This window comes from Tursiops truncatus, chromosome 3, assembly GCF_011762595.2.
Source record: "Tursiops truncatus isolate mTurTru1 chromosome 3, mTurTru1.mat.Y, whole genome shotgun sequence".
NCBI lineage: Eukaryota > Metazoa > Chordata > Mammalia > Artiodactyla > Delphinidae > Tursiops > Tursiops truncatus.
In genome coordinates, this window is record NC_047036.1 from 77,716,772 (window position 1) to 77,740,636 (window position 23,865).

Below are 23,865 nucleotides of genomic sequence, written 5' to 3' on the forward strand. Positions count from 1 at the left end.
TGTCCCATTGCTACCTGTTCAAGGCCTTGGGCCTCTCTCTTCAGAGTGGGGTTTTCCAACATGTGGGCCACAGAATTCAGGCCATACCTCATCTCATTTAATCCTCTCAGTCTCTCTCTGAGGTACAAGTAGGGTTATTCTCATTTTTCACGTGAGAAAATTCGTGTTTAGAAATGCTCATAAACTTGCCTGAGGTCTCACAGCTGGCATTGGGTACAGCCAGGATTCCTGCCACATGTGTCAAAAAGTAGGACCATTGTTCTAGAGAATTCGGCACTTTTCTTTACAGATTCACTAGGTCTTAGGATGACATGAAGCCTCACTTGAGGGGCCTTTCCTGAGATTTTAGGAGATAATGACACAGCTTTGCCTGGCTCTTGGAATTTCACTGTTACTTGAAAACAGTTTTTAAGACTTGAGTTCTGATTCATTCAATAAAACCTTTTATTATGAACCACAACAAACATACAAGAAAGGCACGCCATTAATTCTATTCATGTCTTCCTACAGCAGCATATAGGATGGATCTAGTCTGTGTGTTCTTTATCGATCTTGTCTGTGCAAGCAGAGGTGCCTGTTTTACCAGTCTTGTGGCTGGCAGACTCAACCTCTTTTGAGAAGGGGGAGGCTGCTTGCAGTAGAAGGTGTGGATTCATAGTCCATGGGAACAGGACCTGTGTATACTCAGGAGTCTGCACCCAAGCAGGAGAAATCACACAAGTTCTCTGTAAATGGACGGGACTTGATGTCCTGGGGTTAGAGTCCAGTAGAGGTAAATCTGGTGTGGACGATTACACTTCTGCCCCTGTCAATCATCAGGACTGAGGCCCTGTGACAGGCTGTCCTGCAAGGAACGAATGACTCAGCCAGGACTGCGACCTGATATAGAGGAATGAGGGCAAGCTGTTGCTGACCATTTCCTTTCTATAAAACTTAAGTTAAACAAAGAAGCGCTCATAAATAATAGAGGGAATGTGATTGAATGGCAAGGGAAAATCTGCTCAGTAACCTTTAGTCTATGGGTTTATGGAAATGAAGAAAAATAGTTTAACTCAAAATTTGAATTATCCTAGGATTGGTGTTCTCATTTAACATCTTAATCTTTTGGAGACCACAGCATACCTGTGTGTTAGGACAAATGCAGAATCATGTTTGAGTGAGCTTGTTTTGAGTTTTCACTTACTTTGAGTAAATGAATTCTGTTCTATCTGAGGGTAGATCCAGCCCTATCACAGTTGTGAATATGCAGACCTAGCTGGGTGAGAAATGTGTCCAGGCCAGAGTGGGATTTCTAAGGACCGATGCTGATGGTGAGGGTGAGCGGGAGTGAGGGTGAGGAAGACACTGCAAAACTAAGTACAAGGTGATGTGAAGCCAAAGGACTTTGAGAACTTTTCACATGCAGGCAAAGGAGGACTCACAAGGACTAGATGGTACTCAGAGAAGGTCAGGAAGCAAGCCAAGGCCTGGAAGAAACTGATGAGCCCAAACACACCCGACTGCGGGGCCATAATGAACCCACCTCACTTCAGACCAAATATCTTGATCCAGCATCCTGTATCATCTCATACCATGTATGCCTGTGCCCATCTTGCTTCAGCTGCAGGAACATATTTTATTTCTGTTCCTCCAACTTGCCAAACCCATCCCATCCTACCTCAGGGCCTTTGCATGTGCTACTCTACCATCTAGAATGCCTCCCTTCCCCCATGCAATATTTACATGATTGGTTTATTTATAGTCAGGTCTCAGTCAAATGTCTTTCTTTGTCTATCTTGTCTGAAGGAACCCTCAGCCAGCCACTCTCTGTTACATGACCCTGTTTTATTGACTTTATAGCACTCATCACTCTCTGAAATCATCTTGGCTTTTGTTGACTTATTTAGAGTCTGAGTCCTCCTACTGGAATGTAAGCACTACGAGAGTAAGACCTTTTTTTGTTTGTTTGTTTAATTGGTCATTATATCCCCACTGCCTAGAATAGGACCAGGCTCCTGGCCAGGGTTCAATAAGTGTCTGTCCAATAAGTAGAGGGATGCATGAAGTCAAACACAATTGAAGAGAGAACCACGTCATATATCAGCCAAAACAGTCTGTATGGTTACTAATCTGAGAATAAGGGGTCTGTGCTCTGGTATGTATGTGCATTTCTAAGCTTTTGTGTTGTGTTTTAAGTGCCTGACATTATTAAGCCCTTTATAAATATTAGATAATAGAGGATCATTTTTACAAATTCTACTCTTGTTTCAGCTAAACTAAATTGGTCCTTTGTAGACTAAGTAATTCAGGCAGCTCAGAGGGCAAGGCAAACTTCAATAGGTCATACCCACAGGAAATCTGAGATATCCTCAGTTGAGTTTAAAAATATTGAATTTATTAATAAATTATTTTTCAGAGTAAATCTTAAGTTTATATACAGTTAAAATTAAAATCAGCATGTGTGCTGAGTTTATATAAACAATCAGCATGTGTATTAAGTTAAAATAGTTATTTTTAACTTAATAGTATCATAACTCAGCCGAAGAGCAAGTTTTTTAATTCTCACGGGCAAATCTTAGCTAATGTGTTGTAGTGGAATTCTTCTACAGATAAATCAGAGTCTGGTATGTGCATTTTGATTGTGAGAATTGGAGCTGTAGTTAGTGCGGGATTTAAATGGGACCTTCCTTGATTATAGCTGAGACCACAGGCTAATAGCTAGAGTGTGGGACAGCTATGGAACAGTGTACACTGACCTGACCTTTCTGGGCTTCAGTCTCCTCACTGGAAAATGAGGAGGTTGAATTGGAGAATGAGATTAAAATGAATAACCCCATGCTGTATTCTTGTCTTCATTTCTTATATCCAACCCCTTACACTGAATCCATGTATACATTATGGTTATCAGAAGCTATTTGTTAAGACACCTTGTATTTTGAAAAGAGACTTGTGATATGGATAAAACTTAGGCCATCCCCTCCTTTTACCATCTCCCATATCACACTCAAATTACTAACTTTTTAGCAGCCTCCTTTATTTCTATCCCATTTATCTAGGATTTTTTCTTCCTTTGGTTGATGGTAGTGCATGAATGCTTAGGATAGACTATTTGGTCTACAGGTAATACCTGGCTTCTGCAAAGGCCTCTCAAGGCCCTCAGATACCCATCTTATTAAAATGTGTCCACCCTGTTGTTTCGGGGATCTTCCTGAAGTGCTCTGAGAATGGTCAACCAGTGGACACATAAAGATTGTACTCTGAGGACAGCAAGCTAAGTTCTGTCTTTTCTTCTTGCTAAGGTAGTATTTGCCCTGAAGGAAAAGAAGGCTTCAGCTCAAGCTTCCGTGGCAGGCATTTTTCACAAAGTTAAGCAACATAAATTTTGCTAAATATCTTCTAAATGTTAAAGAATTCAACCAAATTGTTCTCAATTATATATTTTTCAAAAATTTTCAGAAGTTGTATGTATGTGGACATACAACTCTTCACTGTGTTATATATCACCTAATTAGCATGATCATCCCTCCTGTATTCAATTCTTACAGTACATTCTTCACATTTTATAGATGTTGGATCATACTGTCACCATTTTACATTATAAAACTTTATACGCTTGCTTCTTTGAAATATAGATATTCATAAGTAAAAGATAGAAGATATCAAGTCCTTGTTGAGAAAGCAACTGCGTATTTTACCTTCCCCCCCCTCGTTTATTGTCCTTTCAACAGTTAAGTAGTTATAGTTAATAAGAAATTACAAAAAAAGCACAATGAAGCACTCTTAACCCCACTATCAGAAGATAACCCCGTATGAACTTGAGACCATATCATTCATGTTATTTTATAATGTGACATTTCTTTATGTGAAATATTAATAATATACTTACATTTAATGGAATGTTCTTCTAAACCTGATCATTAAATAACCATATGATATTTCATCCTGTAACTGTTCATAACATAACCCCTTATGTGGGAGGCAGTGTAGGTAGGTAAGAGAATAGGGACTGAAACGGACATGCTACTTTTGACTAGCTGTGACCATGGCCAAGTTGTGTACTCATCCCATTCCTCCATCTCCTTACCCATAAAATTGGCATAACAGCTTTATTTTGGGTAATTTGAAGATGAAATAAGTTGTAACACATGGTACTTAAACAGAGCACTGACAATAGTGCTGTACTATACTCTATTATTAGAGCATTATTATTCTATTATTACCTATAATTTTATTATTCTAGTAGAATAATTAAACACATGGTAAGGCACATGGTAAGAACTCAATAAACATTCATTATTACCTATATTGTTTTTAGCTTTTTGATGTTAGAATACTGTGATGAATATATTTGAAGAAAAAAGGCTTTTGCTCTTGTCATATTATTTCCCTAAGATAAATTTTTAGATGTATTGCCATCTTTGATACTTGCTGCTAAGTCACCCTCTGTGGAGGCTGTACTAACATCTGCTCTCCGTAGCACTCAGGGTAAGAGAGAAAGCACGTACTTTCTCACGGTGAGCGATGATGTTCTGGGAGTGCACTGTGGTGGAAAATGACAACTCCCATGTGAGGATTTCTGTAGTGCTCCAAACCACTGAATATTGAACAACTGGGGACTATTCAATGTACAATACTCTTTGTTTTTAATATTTATATAGTCTTCTGGTGAAGACATGAAAAAATAAAAACATGTTCTTTTTTTGCGTACTTAGTATATTAGTCTGAATTTTGCCTGAAAAGATATTTGTATTGATAGGAAAATGTACACTTGACTACGTTGTGAAGATGTCTCCTCCTATAGAAACTAATATTTCCTATTTTCAGAAAAAAGCGACAAAGCTTGGGAGCAGTCAACCCTCCAGAACTCAGGCTGGTGGAACAGCTCCGGTCACCAAGGTCAGTCATTTCCTGAGCAAGAAAAGACCCCTACTCTACAGGTGTACCATTAGTGGGTGGGACTTGTAGGGAAGGTAAACAGTGTCCATATATCACTGAAAGTTTTTAAACAAAGTACCAATTCTGTGCTGGTGGGGGTAGTGTGAGGCAGGAGGCATGTAATTTCTTACTAATGATTTGAATGATTTAAAACTTCGCAAAGCTATTTATGTTATTATTCTTCCTGGCATATAATAATGTGTCCAAAAATATGCATTATTACCACAAATATCTATAAATAATATTTGACTTTTGCACACACCAGATTTTCTTCATGAGTATTAACCACACCAGGCTCTTTGCTAAGTGTGCTATATAATTATCTTAGGTAATCCCGTCACAACCTTATAATTATTATTCCTTTATACCTGAGAAAACCTGGGCTCAGAGAGGTTAAGTAACCTCGACAAGATCACAAAGCCAGTAAGATGGAGATAGGGTTCAAAGCCAGGTTTCCAGTTCACACAAGGTCCTGGACCTTATAAACTCTGATTGAGCCTTCTTTGGTAATATGACACTACAAAGCTTCGCAACTTATAAAAATCACTGAAATTTCATCTTGCAAGATAAGATGTAACTACCATTTTAGCTAGTAGTTTTCAATATATAAAATAGTTTTGTTCCTCCCATTTCAGCTTGTGATCTTCCAGTGTGTCCAAGATTATCAAAAACCTTAACCTATTTCAGGATTGCCTATACAACTATTGTAAATAAGCATTTTTCCTTTAAAACTGGTAGCTCTCCTATGGAGGGCTGTGGACTTTCTCATGGATGTTACTTGCTTGGTGAAGAGTTCGTATTTTAGTGCCTTCTGGAGTCTCAGCTGCTCTCCTAGCCCCTAAAATGTACCCAAAGTAAAACTCAACTGAGAAATGAGAAGAGGCTGGGCAAATGTATCTCTGCTGCGGTTGCCCTCGGTAGTCCTCATCTTCTATTGTTTGGAGGTCTCCAACTAAAAAAGATTTTCTGGATACTTCCTATCTTTTACAGTATTAGGACCTGTATTTAACTTATGCTTAATAATTTAAAATGAGAAGTCTCATTAGCAAAACCCCAACCTCATGAGGTTTAGTGAATCATTTGTAAATGGTTTCTAGAATTATCATTACCTAAACTCCTAGAGGGTCGGTACCTTGTGGAAAATCGTGCTTAGTTTTTGTTTTTGTTTTTCCCTTGAATTTCGTGGTAAGAAGCAGTCCCTTTCCCATCATTTTTCCACACAGGAGTATCATCCAATCATTTCAAGATGGAATGCTTACAAAGAATTTGGCCATCCTCCCCAAACCCTGCTAGGTCTCAGGAAGCTGTGGGAGGGAGTGTAACTGGGAGGTGGACACATTTAGCCACATAGTTATTGTTTTAGTTTACTGGCAAACTTGTAATTCTTTCCTTGGCTTCTGACACTGCCTTCTCCTATCTCTCCTTGGCTTCTGACACTGCCTTCTCCTATCTCCATTCTTCTCTTGATTATTCGTTTTCACTGTGGTTTCCTGACTCAATTTCCTTCACCAGTTTCCTGAATATTAGTTTTTCCAGGATTTAATTCTTCATTCCTTCCTTTCTATATCTTTAACTCTTATAGAGTATTAGAAGAAAAAAATACATATGCTTTCTTGTTTTTCTTATTTTGTCTTTTGATGCCAGATTGAAAGGGCTTGGTATCATCATCACCTAAAAATGATCATTCCCATGCATCATTCAGAAAAGCTGGGGGTAATAGCATTTGTGATCCCTTGAAGCATTTTATTACACAATTAATTATCATAACACACACAGGCAAATAATATTCTCCCAACACATGACATGACAAAATAGTAAATACAATTGGCAGTGAGAATTAGGCCTGGTTTTCTTGATTCTGGACACATTCAACTCGAAAGTTAAAGTGACAATTTTACAATTATTAAGAAAATCATAGTCTGTATTAAGGATTCAGTATTTAATGACAGAATGGTTAGTTACCATGTATTGCAGAACTGTTTTATGAGACTTCTTACAAAATCAGTAATTATGTGCACAAATAATACCACTTCTGCCATGCAGTCCTGGGCTTGGAGGATCCAGAGCACTTAAGTGGCATAGATATCTCTATTGAATAACTCAAAATAATTATTATAAGATGTTTAGTGATTAAAATTAAATTTTTGATAAATTAATAATGAGGACTAATGAGGCTATAGAAATTAGACTCTTGACCCGGGTTCTTGGGTGGGGCTAATGGAGGACTCTCGGAGGGCTCACGCAAAGGAGTACTTCCCAGGACTTCTGTTGCCAGTGTCTTTGTCCTCACGGTGAGAGATAGCTACCCCTACCTCTGCAGGAGACCCTCCAACACTAGCAGGAACCAGAACTTGATGAAGAAATGCAGATTCCAGAATCTTGGACAGAACATTTACAAGCCGTGTGGATGAAAGGCTCTTGGTGCTACAGCCAGGAGTCAGTGCTGTGCCTCTGAGGTGGGAGAGCCAACTTCAGGACACTGGTCCACAGGAGACCTCCCAGTTCCACGTAATATGAAACGGCGAAAATCTCCCAGAGATCTCCATCTCAACACCCACACCCAGCTTCACTCAATGACCAGCAAGCTACAGTGCTGGACACCCTATGCCAAACAACTAGCAAGACAGCAACACAACCCCACCCAGTAGCAGAGAGGCTGCCTAAAATCATAATAAGTCCACAGACACCCCAAAACACACCACCAGTTGTGGACCTGCCCACCAGAAAGACAAGATCCAGCCTCATCCACCAGAACACAGGTACTGGTCCCCTCCACCAGGAAGCCTACACAACCCACTGAACCAACCTTAGCCACTGGGGACAGACACCAAAAACAACGGGAACTACGAACCTGCAGCCTGCCAAAAGGAGACCCCAAACACAGTAAGATAAGCAAAATGAGAAGACAGAAAAACACAGCACGTGAAGGAGGAAGGTAAAAACCCACCAGACCTAACAAATAAAGAGGAAATAGGCAGTCTGCCTGAAAAAGAATTCAGAATAATGATAGTAAAGATGATACAAAATCTTGGAAATAGAATAGAGAAAATGCAAGAAACATTTAACAAGGACCTAGGAGAACTAAAGAGGAAACAAGCAACAATGAACAACACAATAAATGAAATTTAAAATACTCTAGAAGGGATCAATAGCAGAATAACTGAGACAGAAGAACAGATAAATGACCTGGAAGATAAAGTAGTGGAAATAACTACTGCAGAACAGAATAAAGAAAAAAGAATGAAAAGAACTGAGGACAGTCTCAGAGACCTCTAGGAAGACATTACATGCACCAACATTTGAATTATAGGGGTTCCAGAAGAAGAAGAGAAGAAGAAAGGGACTGAGAAAATATATGAAGAGATTATAGTTGAAAACTTCCCTAATATGGGAAAGGAAATAGGTAATCAACTCCAGGAAGCACAGAGAGTCCCATACAGGATAAATCCAAGGAGAAACATGCCAAGACACATATTAATCAAACTGTCAAAAATTAAATACAAAGAAAACATATTAAAAGCAGCAAGGGAAAAACAACAAATAACACACAAGGGAATCCCCATGAGGTTAACAGCTGATCTTTCAGCAGAAACTCTGCAAGCCAGAAGGGACTGGCAGGACATATTTAAAGTGATGAAGGAGAAAAACCTACAAGCAAGATTACTCTACCCAGCAAGGATCTCATTCAGATTTGATAGAGAAATTAAACCCTTTATAGACAAGCAAAAGCTGAGAGAGTTCAGCACCACCAAACCAGCTTTACAACAAATGCTAAAGGATCTTCTCTAGGCAAGAAACATAAGAGAAGGAAAAGACCTACAATAACAAACCCAAAAGAATTAAGAAAATGGGAATAGGAACATACATATCGATAATTACCTTAAATGGAAATGGACTAAATGCTCCCACCAAAAGACACAGATTGGCTGAATGGATACAAAAACAAGACCCATATATATGCTGTCTACAAGAGACCCACTTCAGACCTAGAGACACATAAAGACTGAAAGTGAGGGGATGGAAAAAGATATTCCATGCAAATGGAAACCAAAAGAAAACTGGAGTAACAATTCTCATGTCAGACAAAATAGACTTTAAAATAAAGACTATTAGAAGAGACAAAGAAGGACACTACATAATGATCAACGGATCGATCTAATAAGAAGAGAGAACAATTGTAAATATTTATGCACCCAACATAGGAGCACCTCAATACATAAGGCAAATACTAACAGCCATAAAAGGGGAAATCGACAGTAACACATTCATAGTAGGGGACTTTAACACCCCACTTTCACCAATGCACAGATCATCCAAAATGAAAATAAATAGGGGAACACAAGCTTTAAATGATACATTAAACAAGATGGACTTAATTGATATTTATAGGACATTCCATCCAAAAACAACAGAATACACATTTTTCTCAAGTGCTCATGGAACATTCTCCAGGATAGATCATATCTTGGGTCACAAATCAAGCCTTGGTAAATTTAAGAAAATTGAAATTGTATCAAGTATCTTTTCTGACCACAACGCTATGAGACTAGATATCAATTACAGGAAAAGATCTGTAAAAAATACAAACACATGGAGGCTAAACAATACAGTATTTAATAATGAAGTGATCGCTGAAGAAATCAAAGAGGAAATAAAAAATACCTAGAAACAAATGACAATGGAGACATGATGACCCAAAACCTATGGGATGCAGCAAAAGCAGTTCTAAGAGGGAAGTTTATAGCAATAAAATCCTACCTTAAGAAACAGGAAACATCTTGAATAAACAACCTAACTTTGCACCTAAAGCAATTAGAGAAAGAAGAACAAAAAAACTCCAAAGTTAGCAGAAGGAAAGAAATCGTAAAGATCAGATCAGAAATAAATGAAAAAGAAATGAAGGAAATGATAGCAAAGCTCAATAAAACTAAAAGCTGGTTCTTTGAGAAGATAAACAAAATTGATAAACCATTAGCCAGACTCATCAAGAAAAAAAGGGAGAAGACCCAAATCAATAGAATTAGAAATGAAAAAGGAGAAGTAACAACTGACACTGTAGAAATAAAAAAGATCATGAGAGATTACTACAAGCAACTCTATGCCAATAAAATGGACAACCTGGAAGAAATGGACAAATTCTTAGAAATGCACAACCTGCCAAGACTGAATCAGGAAGAAATACAAAATATGAACAGACCAATCACAAGCACTGTAATTGAAGCAGTGATTAAAAATCTTCCAACAGGGCTTCCCTGGAGGCGCAGTGGTTGATAGTCCGCCTGCCGATGCAGGGGACACGGGTTCGTGCCCCGGTCTGGGAAAATCCCATATGCCGCGGAGCGGCTAGGCCTGTGAGCCATGGCCGCTGAGCCTGCGCATCCGGAGCCTGTGCTCCGCAACGGGAGAGGCCACAGCAGTGAGAGGCCCATGTACCGCAAAAAAAAAAAAAAAAAAAAAAATCTTCCAACAAACAAAAGCCCAGGACCAGATGGCTTCACAGGTGAATTCCATCAAACATTTAGAGAAGAGCTAACACCTATCCTTCTCAAACTCTTCCAAAATATAGCAGAGGGAGGAACACTCCCAAATTCATTCTACGAGGCCACCATCACCCTGATACCAAAACCAGACAAGGATGTCACAAAGAAAGAAAACTACAGGCCAATATCACTGATGAACATAGATGCAAAAATCCTCAACAAAATACTAGCAAACAGGGCTTCCCTGGTGGCGCAGTGGTTGAGAGTCTGCCTGCCGATGCAGAGGACACGTGTTCGTGCCCCGGTCCGGGAAGATCCCACATGCCGTGGAGCGGCTGGGCCCGTGAGCCGTGGCTGCTGAGCCTGCGCGTCCAGAGCCTGTGCTCCGCAACGGGAGAGGCCACAACAGTGAGAGGCCCGCGTACCGCAAAAAAAAAAAAAAAAAAAAAAAAAAAGCAAACAGAATCCAACAGCACATTAAAAGGATCATACACCATGATCAAGTGGGGTTTATTCCAGGAATGCAAGATTTCTTCAATATACGCAAATCAATCGATGTGATAAACCATATTAACAAATTGAAGGAGAAAAACCATATGATCATCTCAATAGATGCAGAGAAAGCTTTTGACAAAATTCAGCACCCATTTATGATAAAAACCCTCCAGAAAGTAGGCATAGAGGGAACTTTCCTCAACATAATAAAGGCCATATATGACAAACCCACAGCCAACATCGTCCTCAATGGTGAAAAACTGAAAGAATTTCCACTAAGATCAGGAACAAGACAAGGTTGCCCACTCTCACCACTCTTATTCAACATAGTTTTGCAAGTTTTAGCCACAGCAATCAGAGAAGAAAAGGAAATAAAAGGAATCCAAATCAGAAAAGAAGAAGTAAAGCTGTCACTGTTTGCAGATGACATGATACTATACATAGAGAATCCTAAAGATGCTACCAGAAAACTAGTAGAGCTAATCAATGAATTTGGTAAAGTAGCAGGATACAAAATTAATGCACAGAAATCTCTGGCATTCCTATACACTAAAGATGAAAAATCTGAAAGTGAAATCAAGAAAACACTCCCATTTACTATTGCAACAAAATGTATGAAATATGTAAGACTAAACCTACCTAAGGAGACAAAAGACCTGTATGCAGAAAATTATAAGACACTGATGAAAGAAATTGAAGATGATACTAATAGATGGCGAGATATACCATGTTCTTGGATTGGAAGAATCAACATTGTGAAAATGACTCTACTACCCAAAGCAATTTACAGATTCAATGCAATCCCTATCAAACTACCACTGTCATTTTTCACAGAACTAGAACAAAAAATTTCACAATTTGTATGGAAACACACAAGACCCCGAATAGCCAAAGGAATTTTGAGAAAGAAAAACAGAGCTGGAGGAATCAGGCTCCCTGACTTCAGACTATACTACAAAGCTACAGTAATCAAGGCAGTATGGTACTGGCACAAAAACAGAAAGATAGATCAATGGAACAGGATAGAAAGCCCAGAGATATACCCACGCACATATGGTCACCTTATCTTTGATAAAGGAGGCAGGAATATACAGTGGAGAAAGGACAGCCTCTTCAATAAGTGGTGCGGGGAAAACTGGACAGGTACATGTAAAAGTATGAGATTAGATCACTCCCTAACACCATACACAAAAATAAGCTCAAAATGGATTAAAGACCTAAATGTAAGGCCAGACACTATCCAACTCTTAGAGGAAAACATAGGCAGAACACTCTATGACATAAATCACAGCAAGATCCTTTTTGACCCACCTCCTAGAGAAATGGAAATGAAAACAAAAATAAACAAATGGGACCTAATGAAACTTCAAAGCTTTTGCACAACAAAGGAAACCCTAACCAAGACCAAAAGACAACCCTCAGAATGGGAGAAAATATTTGCAAATGAAGCAACTGACAAAGGATTAATCTCCAAAATTTACAAGCAGCTCATGCAGCTCAATAACAAAAAAACAAACAACCCAATCCAAAAATGGGCAGAAGACCTAAATAGACATTTCTCCAAAGAAGATATACAGATTGCCAACAAACACATGAAAGAATGCTCAACATCATTAATCATTAGAGAAATGCAAATCAAAACTACAATGAGATATCATCTCACACCAGTGAGAATGGCCATCATCAAAAAATCTAGAAACAATGTATGCTGGAGAGGGTGTGGAGAAAAGGGAACACTCTTGCACTGCTGGTGGGAATGTGAATTGGTACATCCACTATGGAGAACAGTATGGAGGTTCCTTAAAAAACTGCAAATAGAACTACCATATGACCCAGCAATCCCACTACTGGGCATATACCCTGAGAAAACCATAATTCAAAAAGAGTCATGTAGCAAAATGTTCATTGCAGCTCTATTTACAATAGCCAGAAGATGGAAACAACCTAAGTGTCCATCATCGGATGAATGGATAAAGAAGAAGTAGCACATATATACAATGGAATATTACTCAGCCATAAAAAGAAACTAAATTGAGCTATTTGTAATGAGGTGGATGGACCTAGAGTCTGTCATACAGAGTGAAGTAAGTCAGAAAGAGAATGACAAATACCGTATGCTAACACATATATATGGAATTTAAGAAAAAAAATGTCATGAAGAACCTAGGGGTAAGACAGGAATAAGGACACAGACCTACTAGAGAATAGGCTTGAGGATATGGGGAGGGGGAAGGGTAAGCTGTGACAAAGCGAGAGAGTGGCATGGACATATATACACTACCAAACGTAAAATAGATAGCTTGGGGCTTCCCTGGTGGCGCAGTGGTTGAGAGTCCGCCTGCCGATGCAGGGGACACGGGTTCATGCCCCGGTCCGGGAAGATCCCACATGCCGCGGAGCGGCTGGGCCCGTGAGCCATGGCCCCTGAGCCTGCGCGTCCGGAGCCTGTGCTCCGCAACAGGAGAGGCCACAACAGTGAGAGGCCCGCATCCCGCAAAAAAAAACAAAAAACAAACATAAAATAGATAGCTAGTGGGAAGCAGCCACATAGCACAGGGAGATCAGCTCGGTGCTTTGTGACCACCTAGAGGGGTGGGATAGGGAGGGTGGGAGGGAGGGAGACGCAAGTGGGAAGAGATATGGGAACATATGTATATGTATAACTGATTCACTTTCTTATAAAGCAGAAACACCCCATTGTAAAGCAGTTATACTCCAATAAAGATGTAAAAACAAAAAAGAAAGAAAGAAAAGAAATTAGACTCTTATTAAATAAGAAAATAGTTGCGATCCACAGTCAGGCAACTGTGTTACTGGAAAAGTTCTCAGACAACTTCTATCGTAACCACCAACTTATTCAGGTAAGGAAAGCGAGGTTGAACTTGCATCAGGACTGTCTCTGCAGGAGAGCATAGCTATTAAGAAGAAGTACTGGTTTAAGCTGTCAGTTCCAATTGGAATTTACTCTGACTAGTTCAAGCTAAAAAGGAATTTCTTAAGGGATGGCGGGTAGCTCCTAGAGAAATCCAGAAGGCTCCAGCAGAAGGAATGTAGTTTCACAGCCAGGAACAATGCCCGGACACACCGTGGGAGCTTCTCCTTGCTGCCACTGCAGCTCAGCACCTATCACATTTAGGACTGGAGGCCAGAAACTCTGGCACTGCCAGTCTCAAATGCTGAAAGGCCTTATCATAACACAGATCTACCGGTGGGTGGCGCCTCCACACAGGCTTATTTTCAATCTCACTGTTGTGAGGCATGGCTGATTGGCCAGTGCAATTCCCATGCCTCAGCTCTGCTGCGCGGAATCTGGGGTTGGGAACGCTCTGGTTCTCCTCTGGGAAGGTGCTTATTGATTAGGTGGGAAATGATCCGTGAGTAGTGAGGATTTTTCAAGTGTATTGTCAGCTGCCAGCTATCCACTACAGAAAGGAAAACAGGAGAATGACCTAATTGAACTGGAGGAAAATCACTGATTATAGGTTGTGTAGCAGCATTAGGCCTTTTAAACAGAAGAGGGTACAAACAGCTTTTCTCCCAGTTAGAGAGGAGAAAATCTGCACAGGGATAAGCACCCACCAGAGAAGTCCTTCTGTGGTTTTGGCCCTGGTTCTGCCATAACTAGCTGTGTTAACTGTGGCGGCACAGCCCTCCTCCCAGGCCTTTACTTTTCTCATCCATAATATGACTGAGGGGCTGAATAAACTCTGCATATTGTGGGAGGTATTCCATCATTCAGTGTCAGGCTCACCCACAGAACCGCTGGACCACATGTGGTGTGTTTGATGACACTGTTCGCTAAGCAGGCAAGCGTTTCTATTTCAAAAGTTCTGCATGTATTTTAATGTGCTAGGAAAGTAAACTAGCACTTCAAAACGTGATCCCATGGATGGTTTTGCTTGAGACAAGGCTAGATTAATGGTTAAAAAGGTAAATCTATTTTTTAAAATATTAAGTACATGTAGCTGTGGCAGATTAAAAAATATTAAGTAGGTAGTACACAAATAACCAAGGTTTGGGAAACAAGATCAGAGCAGTAATTCTCATATTTTAATGTACATACTGAATCGGTGAGGTGTTTACTAAAATGAAGATTGTGACTCAGAAAGTCTGGGGCGAGGCTGAGATTCTTTCTGCTTTTCTAACAAGCTCCCAGTTGCTGCTGCTGCTGGTCTGGTGACCACACTTTGAGCAGCAAGGATGCTGAATTGTGCTGAATGTGGGTAATTTAGACCACCTGTACCTTAGATTACTTAAACATCGATTAGAAAATCTGGTTAAAATGCAGATCCTCACGTTCCAAGCCACAAGAATCTGATTCACCAGGAGGGGGTAGGTCCAGGATTTTCTCTATTTAATAAGTACCCTCCAGTTTTTCAGATGCGGGTGATGTGGAGGCCCCACTGGGGGAAAGGATGAGCCTCAGGGACTGGGATAGACACGGCACACCTGGCAGTGATCCATCCCTCTTCATCTCCAGGGAAGGGAGCCCCTTTCTACCTGTCCTGCAGGACAAGAATCTTTGGAAAATTTACTTCATAACCATATAATTACTAACCTGTACTCTTGAGGAGCTCAGACATACTCACCCTCATTGAGGGAGTTATGCTGCCTAACAGTGGGGCTCTGGGACCCAGGGCTCATCCCTCTTGGGGCGTGGCCCAAATAAGTCATCCTAGTTGTCTTTTGTCTCAGGAAAACCTAGACAAGCTGAGGTTTATTTGAGAAACAAAAAAGCAGAGAAAATACTGACAGTAAACAAAAAAGGAATTTTAAGCTGAATTTTCATCAAGAAGAATTATGAAAATCTACAAACAATAAATGCTGAAGAGGGTGTGTGGAGAAAAGGGAACCCTCTTGCTCTGTTGGTGGGAATGTAAATTGACACAGCCACTATGGAGAACAGTATGGAGGTTCCTTAAAAAACTAAAAATATAACTACTATATGACCCAGCAATCCCACTACTGGGCATATACCCTGAGAAAACCATAATTCAGAAAGAGTCATGTACCACAATGTTCACTACAGCACTGTTTACAATAGCCAGGATATGGAAGCAACCTAAGTGTCCATTAACAGATGAATGGATAAAGAAGATGTGGCACACATATGCAATGGAATATTACTCAGCCATAGAAAGAAACGAAATTGAGTTATTTGTCGTGAGCTGGATGGACCTAGAGTCTGTCATACAGAGTGAAGTAAGTCAGAAAGAGAAAAACAAATACCGTATGCTAACACATATATATGGAATCTAAAGAAAAATGGTTCTGAAGAACCTAGGGGCAGGACAGGAATAAAGACACAGACGTAGAGAATGGACTTGAGGACACGGGGAGGGGGAAGGGTAAGCTGGGACGAAATGAGAGAGTGGCATGGACATATATACACTACCAAATGTAAAATAGATAGCTAGTGGGAAGCAGCCGCATAGCACAGGAAGATCAGCTTGGTGCTTTGTGTTCACCTAGAGGGGTGGGATACGGAGGGTGGGAGGGAGACGCAAGAGGGAGGAGATATGGGGATATATGTATATGTATATCTGATTCACTTTGTTATACAGCAGAAACTAACACAACGTTGTCAAGCAATTATACTCCAATAAAGATGTTAAAAAAAAAGAATTATGAGGACAGGGTCTTCTCAGGGAATTATAATAAAATATTAGAGTTGGAAGGGCTCTTACTTCGCCACCTTTATTTAGCAGAAGTAAAGGAACACTGATAATAGACAAGGTGGTTGTGAGGAACACCTAGCAGGAGAAGTCAGGACGACCCCACGTGCTTTGACTGCCGGGAGCAGGCGGGTGCGCCGCTGTGCGCTGTGCCGCTGAGCTCTCCGCCTTCGGAATGCCGTCACCTCTGGCTTGGAGGCTGAAGGACTGGCTGCTGAGTTGTCACTAGCTATCGGCCTGAGGCCTCGGGTCCTCAGCCCCGCGCCACCGCAGCCTCCTCCACTCATACCCCAAGCTCACTGTCCAGAGCCTTCACTGTGATTGCTTTATGGCTTTGGGAAAAGTTGGCTTCCCATATTTCCTTTAAATTTTGGAACTCTTCTGTCTAACCCCATCACTTACATTTATTAGTTGGCATTCTTCTATAAGGGAGAGCATTTCCTTCTCCCCTATATACTTATTCATTCATTTATTTATTTATAGCAATATGAATTCATGAATTCTTATTCTGTGGCTTAAAATCCCTTCTTAGTTATTTTGAAATGTTTAGTCATAATGTACCACGTCCAGTAATTCAGTAGAATTCTAGTTCTGTTCAACTGCTCTTTAAAAAAAAAATCCGTTATACAATGTGAATTGTTAAGTTACTTTATAGCTTCAAAAGTAATATTTGGGGGCGTGTGTTTGCAAAGAGCCCACTTTGGGCCTTTGGCGACATCCTAGGAGTGGTAGACCTCTGCCATCGGCCGGTGGCCTGCATCACAGGCTGCGCTGTTTAGTCTGCCAGCCTCCGGGATGCCAGCCCCGCGATGAGTCGGCGGCGGCGGGCACCTCCCTCCTGGAACCGCGCTGGGGGCGGGCGAAGGGGGCGGGGAGCGGCCAGCGTCGCGTCCTGGGGCCGCCCCGCCGCCTCCCTCTCTGCGGGCTGGGCTGAGGCTCCAAACGGAAACTGAGAGGGCCGAGCCCAACCGGGAATGCAAACATCCCCCAAACCCCGCTGAAGTCTCTGGGCCCGGAAGCCGGACGCGGAGTGAGTACTGATTTCGTCTGCTTCCCAGGCGGGCAGCCCGCGCTGCCTTCGCGCCGGCCCTGCGCGTCCCAGGCTCGGACCCTGCCACGGCTCCCAGACTTGGACGTGCGCTCTTACCCGTCTATTGCCCTTGAGAATCCATTTCCTTCCAAACGGATTCTAAGTTCACTTGTGTTACTAGTCAACCCCTCCTCCCTGTCGGCGCCACTGTTGCTGGCTTCTGGGCTGGGAATGTGTCTGGTGATCGTACACGGTAGGGTTACAAAACCAGGAGTTTGTGTGATCCGGAGAAAATGCTGAAAGAAGGAAAGCAGGAGCTCTGTCGATTTGGTTTGGCACTTTTATCTCTAGGGTTAGACCCAATCTTCTCCCCGCGCCCTGCCCCCTCCACTGTGATGACCTCCGTTTTAGAGAATGCCGCCTCACTGTGTATAACCTCTCCGTTTACCTGATACATGCTGGGTGTGGTGTGGCAAATGTGACATGTTTTGGTTCTATTTCCTTGAACACAGCCTGAGACTGTGGTCGGATGACATCACTGAGGGGTACTTTGTACCTGTATTTCAAGAATGGAAATGTTTTCATGGAGATTTGACGATCTTTTATGTATTGTTAGGGTCCTAGCATTCCTCAGTTATAAACGGGTAAGAGGCAAGTTCTTTATACCCATTTTACAGCTGAGAAAACGAGTCAGAGTTTAAGAAGCTTCCTTAAAGGGCTGGACCTTAGGGCCTATGACGAGCCCTCTAGGAACCCACCTATACCTACATCAGAGGAAGGGAAGTGCTTAATCAGCAGCTCTGGAAAGTTCCTGATATATGAGATGTTTCTAGAGAGAAAACCTCTGCATTGCAGCGAAGCTCAATAAGGAGTGGCATCTAGTTCAAAAGGGTAAAGTTTATTTTCTAATGAGTAATTTAAAGAGTGCCTCTTCCTGACATTTTGTTTGTGGGCACTGAATTTAACTTTTGCACACTGATTTTTCAGTATCTAAAGGATATTTGTCGCTGGGAATGCTGCCTGGCTTCTAGGAGACAGTATAAGATTAAAACAAAGTAGTGACGTTTAGCAAAATCATGCCGAACTAGCAAAGGCCGTATCTGCTGACTGATGGAGAAGGGCTAGATGGCCAATAGCAATGACGATGGAGTGGGAATCCTGGTGCATGCAGCAAGGACCCTTGGTGACTATTACAAAAAAGTGAGCTTCACAGACTGCATGACAGTGTTTATGAAGCAGTGCATTCAAGTGTAAATGTTGGTTATGGTTCAGTTCACATGCTTTGAGAGAGGATTCCCACTGCAGAGAGGAGTTGATTATAGTACAGTATTAGTGGTAGGTTCAGTTTCTTGATGGTTCCATGAATTGGCTGAGTATAATTCTTCTCTCACAATGAAAATTTAAAAGGTATCATGTGAAATAGCAGTTTGAAAGAATGAAACAAACAAAATTAAGAAAACATGAGGAATTAATTTGAACTAACTTTTTAAAATCAGTCAAATATTTGTGTTCCTATTCATTGTTTATAATAACAATTATATCTTTAATGCATCACCAATTCTTAGGTAGGACTATTTACTTTTCCCAAAATATGAACCATCTAATTGTTTAGTCCTGTTTAAATAAAAAGCCCACAGCCTATGTTCTCCTGTATACATAGATGTCTTTGTATCTTTTCTTTCATTATACCTCAGAGTACCCTCATTTTGAAGACTATAGAAATCTAGAATATGTGTTTTAGCATCAATGTGTCTGGCCTCATAAAGAGGAACATATTTTATCCTATAATTTTTGATACATTGAATTAATAATCTGCATACTGGGAAAGTACAATGGGTCTTCAAAAACAATTGTGTTTTATTTTTTTCTCTGTGAATAGCTTTTAACTTAAAAATGTCAGCTACCCAGTGTTTCTCAACAGAGTTCTAATGGCATTTGGGTTGATGATTCTTAGTTGGGCAGGGCTGTCTTGTTCCCACTGAATGCCAGAGCATGACAAAAACACTGTCTCTCACACGTCTTAAAATACCCTTTAGTTGGGTGCTACTTCCCCTTAAGAACAATTGGTACACTATTTTTATGGTAAGCCATATAAATAATTACTCAGTCCCATTATTTCCAATTTTTAAGGCACTTTACAGTATCCCTTAAGACATGTTGACTTCTGAGCAACATGACTTCCGTATATTGACTTCCGTTGACTTCTGTATATTTGGACGTTGGAGATTTGGGTGGAGTCTATGTGTAATCCTATTGCTAGTAAAGTGTCACTCTTACCCTTGTGCCCTTCTGTCCACATTAGGCAATAATAATAAATTATTAGCAAGTGACTTTAATAGGTTTCAGAAAAAAGAACAGATCAGTACAATCTGTATTAGATCTGAGTATTAATAGTTATAGCTACATTTACTGATGATTACTGGGTTCTAGGCATATGTTGAACACTTTACATGATGTGATGATGATGCAGTGATGAAGTAGATACCCTTATTTTGCCCATTTTTCAGATTAAGAGCCTGATCTCTTAACCATTGCACTGTATTGTTTCTCAGGACATGTTGAACAACTCTCCATAAAATACTTTCCAAAAAATGAGTTTTAGTGGGTGAAGTTAACACACACTAAAGTCTCGTTTGGTTACATAGTCTCATTTGGCTACCTTTGGTTACCTCTGATTACCTTTGTTCTTAGAATACCAGCTTTTCACTATACTGGGAGCCCTTTGAAGACAGAATCCACATCTTTGGACCCCCATCGCATCTACCACGGTGCCTTCCACATAGTAATTTCTCAATAAATATTTATTGAATTGAAAAAGAATATTGGTTTTATCTTAATATGAACAGAGCCTTAAGATACCACTGCACTAGTTTAGAAATTTTTCCTAGGTAGGCAGAAAAAGTAAAATAATATTCATTTTTGTTCTCTAGAATTTATAAGTAGAGTTTTTAGAACTTAACATCTGTTTGTCCTTTAGCTAAAGATTAAGGAGTAGATAATCAAATTATCAGTAATGAACTCTTTTCTTATTAACTTCTACAGTGGCCAGACATGGTGCTAGGAATACAGAAGTGAAGTATGGTCCATATAACAAATATAAAGACACAGTGTAAAAAGTGCTAAAAATCATTGCTATCAAGGTGCTATGAAAGCACAGTGGAAGGTTGAGGGAAGGGGGCTGAGGTTAAGCTTGGCCCTGTTTTTCTGGGAATAAACATTAGGAATGTTAACATTATAAACATTAGGAATATGAGTCCCTTAAAGCAGACCTGCAACCAGTCAGTTGGATGCAGGACTCTTCAGAGGTCTGAACACATCCAACTTCCCAGGCGTTGGCTCTCCTCCTTCAGTATTTTCTTAATCCCAGCTTTCCAGACTTGCCCTTAACTACCAGTACCATGGTCTCCCCCAGTACCATGGTCTCCCCCGTATACTTTTCTGTGTGCTGTTATGTAGGACAGAGAGTTCTGATTCATTCTAGGGCTCTCTTATGAGATGTTCTTGACAACTGTCCCTTGTAGACAGACTGGATTTCCATCCGCTGTCAACTATACCTGAGGTTTCCATTTGTCCTGCACTCTACACAGTTGAACTGGAGACCCCACAGCTGACTGAGTCTGTGTTGTCCGTCTTCCAAGCCAGCTTTGAGGGTGACAAGTTTCCGCTGCTCATCTTCCTGTTTCTTTCTTCACCACCCAACCTAAGGTGCAGGGGAGGACAGACAAGCGCGTCAACAGAATAACCTGCCCCTGGATTCCAGACACTTAGCTCTAAGGACACATTGTCTCAATTTAGTTTCTTATTTCGCATTTGGCATCTGCCTCGCCGTGGGTACATATCCTTAGCGAGACAAGGAGAACCTCAGATGCCTATCTACTCACCTATTATCTTTTTTACTGACTCCTTCCCCAGGAATAATTGGCATACATTAGTTACAAAGGTACTGCTTGGCCCGTTTTGTTGGTAGTGTTTATTTCTTTTCCCACAGATCCCTTTGCAACACTTAAAAAAAAAAAACAACTAACACTAGTTGTTTTAGTTTTATTTGGGAGGATTTCTTATACGTTGGAAAGAGGATTTGGGTCTGCTTTTACTGATTAACCAAGTTAACTTTGGTAAACAGTTTTTTGTTTTTTTTACATATTGCCAACACGCTTATAATTATCCTCAGTTTTCCAGGCCCCATGGTACATACTGATCCTAATGGCTAAGATATGGGTGAGTGGTGATGACGCTGTGGCTTGTCATCATCAGAGTCCTGGAATAGAAGGTGTTTCCCAGTGAGTCCTGCCAAGGGACTACTGAGGAATGAGGAAGCTGACTGTAATCAAAGCAAGGCTTCCTTAATTGCACAGAGCTGTGCTTTAACAGTTGGGGGTCTCTTTAGAAAAGAGAAGTTTCTTGGTTCTCAAATAGAAAATGCAGGCCAGTAGGATAATTCCAGACTAATCCATGGCCCTGGGGCTCTCCCGATCCTTGTCCTGGGGATGTACTGCACCCCCTTGGAATGCTCTAATTCAGTGTTTCATGATATGTAGTCTGGAGAGCATCTGCGTCAAATTCACCTGGGATACTTATTTAAAAATGGAGATTTCCCAAGCCCCATCTCAGACTTACCCAATCAGGATCACTGAGGAATCTATGCCTTAATAAGCTCTCGAGGTAAATCCTTACACCTGTTAAAATTTGATGAGCACTGCTCTAAGAAGTGAGTTGAGCTAGCCAGAGCCTATCTGTGGGCAGTCGTCTTCCGACCTTAGCAATGCAGTGAAATCTTGGTGAGAGCTGTAGCTGTTCACAGGGGCTGAGACTTTTGAATCATACTGAGGGGCCCCCATGAACTGGCGTGATTGATGTTTATGGCCCTCTTTTGGAGCCCAAGAAAGGGCCTGGACCACTCCCATTTCACTCAAAGTTGCTATAAGAGATTGAACCCGTTTAGTGTGCAGGCATACTCTTTGGACTCTATAATGGATTAAGGTCCCCTGCACAAGTGACCTCAGTATAAAGACCTAGATGAGACCTTGGCGCCTCCAGAGATGCCCAGAATAGAGGTGTTGCGGGAGAACACTGTTCCTACAGAGAAACCAGGGGCTTAGTCTCCTGCATATTGTTTCTTTATTAGCTGTACTAAGGGTGGCCAGACAAAGGAGCAAAGAATAAAATTATTTGTATGTTTTTCAGTTGTATAAGCCTTTTCTGTTTCCTCCTTATCATGAAAATAGGAAATTGTGTTTATATCCAACAGGGCAAATAAGATCCTCATCTAATGCCATTACCATGGCTTATCATCATCAGAGTCCTGGAATATAAATATCCTCATGCTTTTAGACACGCATCTTTTCATAATATTTTATTTACAAAGATGTATCAGGTTCAGAGGCCTTGGTCTACAGCAGGGAATTGAAACTTGTTGCCAGAATTTTCATCTTCCAGAGTTCTCCACTTCTCTTTCATATTCACCATCTCTTGATTTATCTCTTTATTTAATTAATGTTTTAATGTTAAATTTTATACAGTATTGCTTTGTGTCTGGAACAGAAGGGGGCTCTTGAATCAGAATTCAGATTAATTTTATTAAGCCTGCACAATGTATTTAAAATGTTTGAAAGCCTTTAGATGAGGAACACATGTTCTATTTTGTCATGAGGCCTCCTACTCCCTCTTCATACTGGCCTGATACACTCATTCACATCCCCCAACGTATATTTTCATTTGAGTTTTAGACTCCTGATTTACAGAGATAGGCAAATATTATTTTTCTGAAAACTCAATAAATATTTTGAAAATCGCACTTTTTTTTTTTCTTAAATCCTTGCAACTGAGCTATATACTAGATGTGTGGATGTGTATAGCATTAAGAGTTTCTCTAGTGGTCCAGAATATCTGCCTATAAAATGACAGCACTGTTGGGCTTGGTGATGTCTACAGCGTTCTATATTTTTCTGTTGTAAGAAAAGTGTGCACTACAGGCATAATCGCAAGTATCAGGTGTCCTCAGGGTTTAGGGTCATGAGACTGGAGAAGACAGATATTCTTGGGGTATTGCAGGACTGTATTTTTAGGGAACATATAGGCTCTTTAGTAACCTGGGCTGGCAGTATCAGCACTAAAAATCTTTATTTCAAAACCAGCTGGAGGGCTTCCCTGGTGGAGCAGTGGTTGGGAGTCCGCCTTCCGATGCAGGGGACATGGGTTCTTGCCCCGGTCCGGGAAGATCCCGCATGCCGCGGAGCGGCTGGGCCCGTGAGCCATGGCCGCTGAGCCTGCG

General features: G+C 40.8%; 1 protein-coding gene across 9 annotated transcripts in view; it reads left to right on the top strand.

The window, feature by feature from the left end:
- Window positions 1-23,865, top strand: part of CAST (calpastatin) — a 129,492-nt gene that overhangs the window by 28,504 nt on the left and 77,123 nt on the right. For 5 of the 9 annotated variants that reach the window (XM_019929667.3, XM_019929668.3, XM_033853049.2 and 2 more), the window contains one exon: window positions 4,804-4,875. The exons of 3 other annotated variants lie outside the window; for them this stretch is intronic. In XM_019929667.3, the coding sequence (XP_019785226.2) occupies window positions 4,804-4,875 (72 nt within the window). Of the gene's footprint in view, window positions 1-4,803; window positions 4,876-17,509; window positions 17,595-23,865 lie in introns of those variants that run through there. One more of the 9 variants, XM_019929674.3, reaches the window with a different exon arrangement.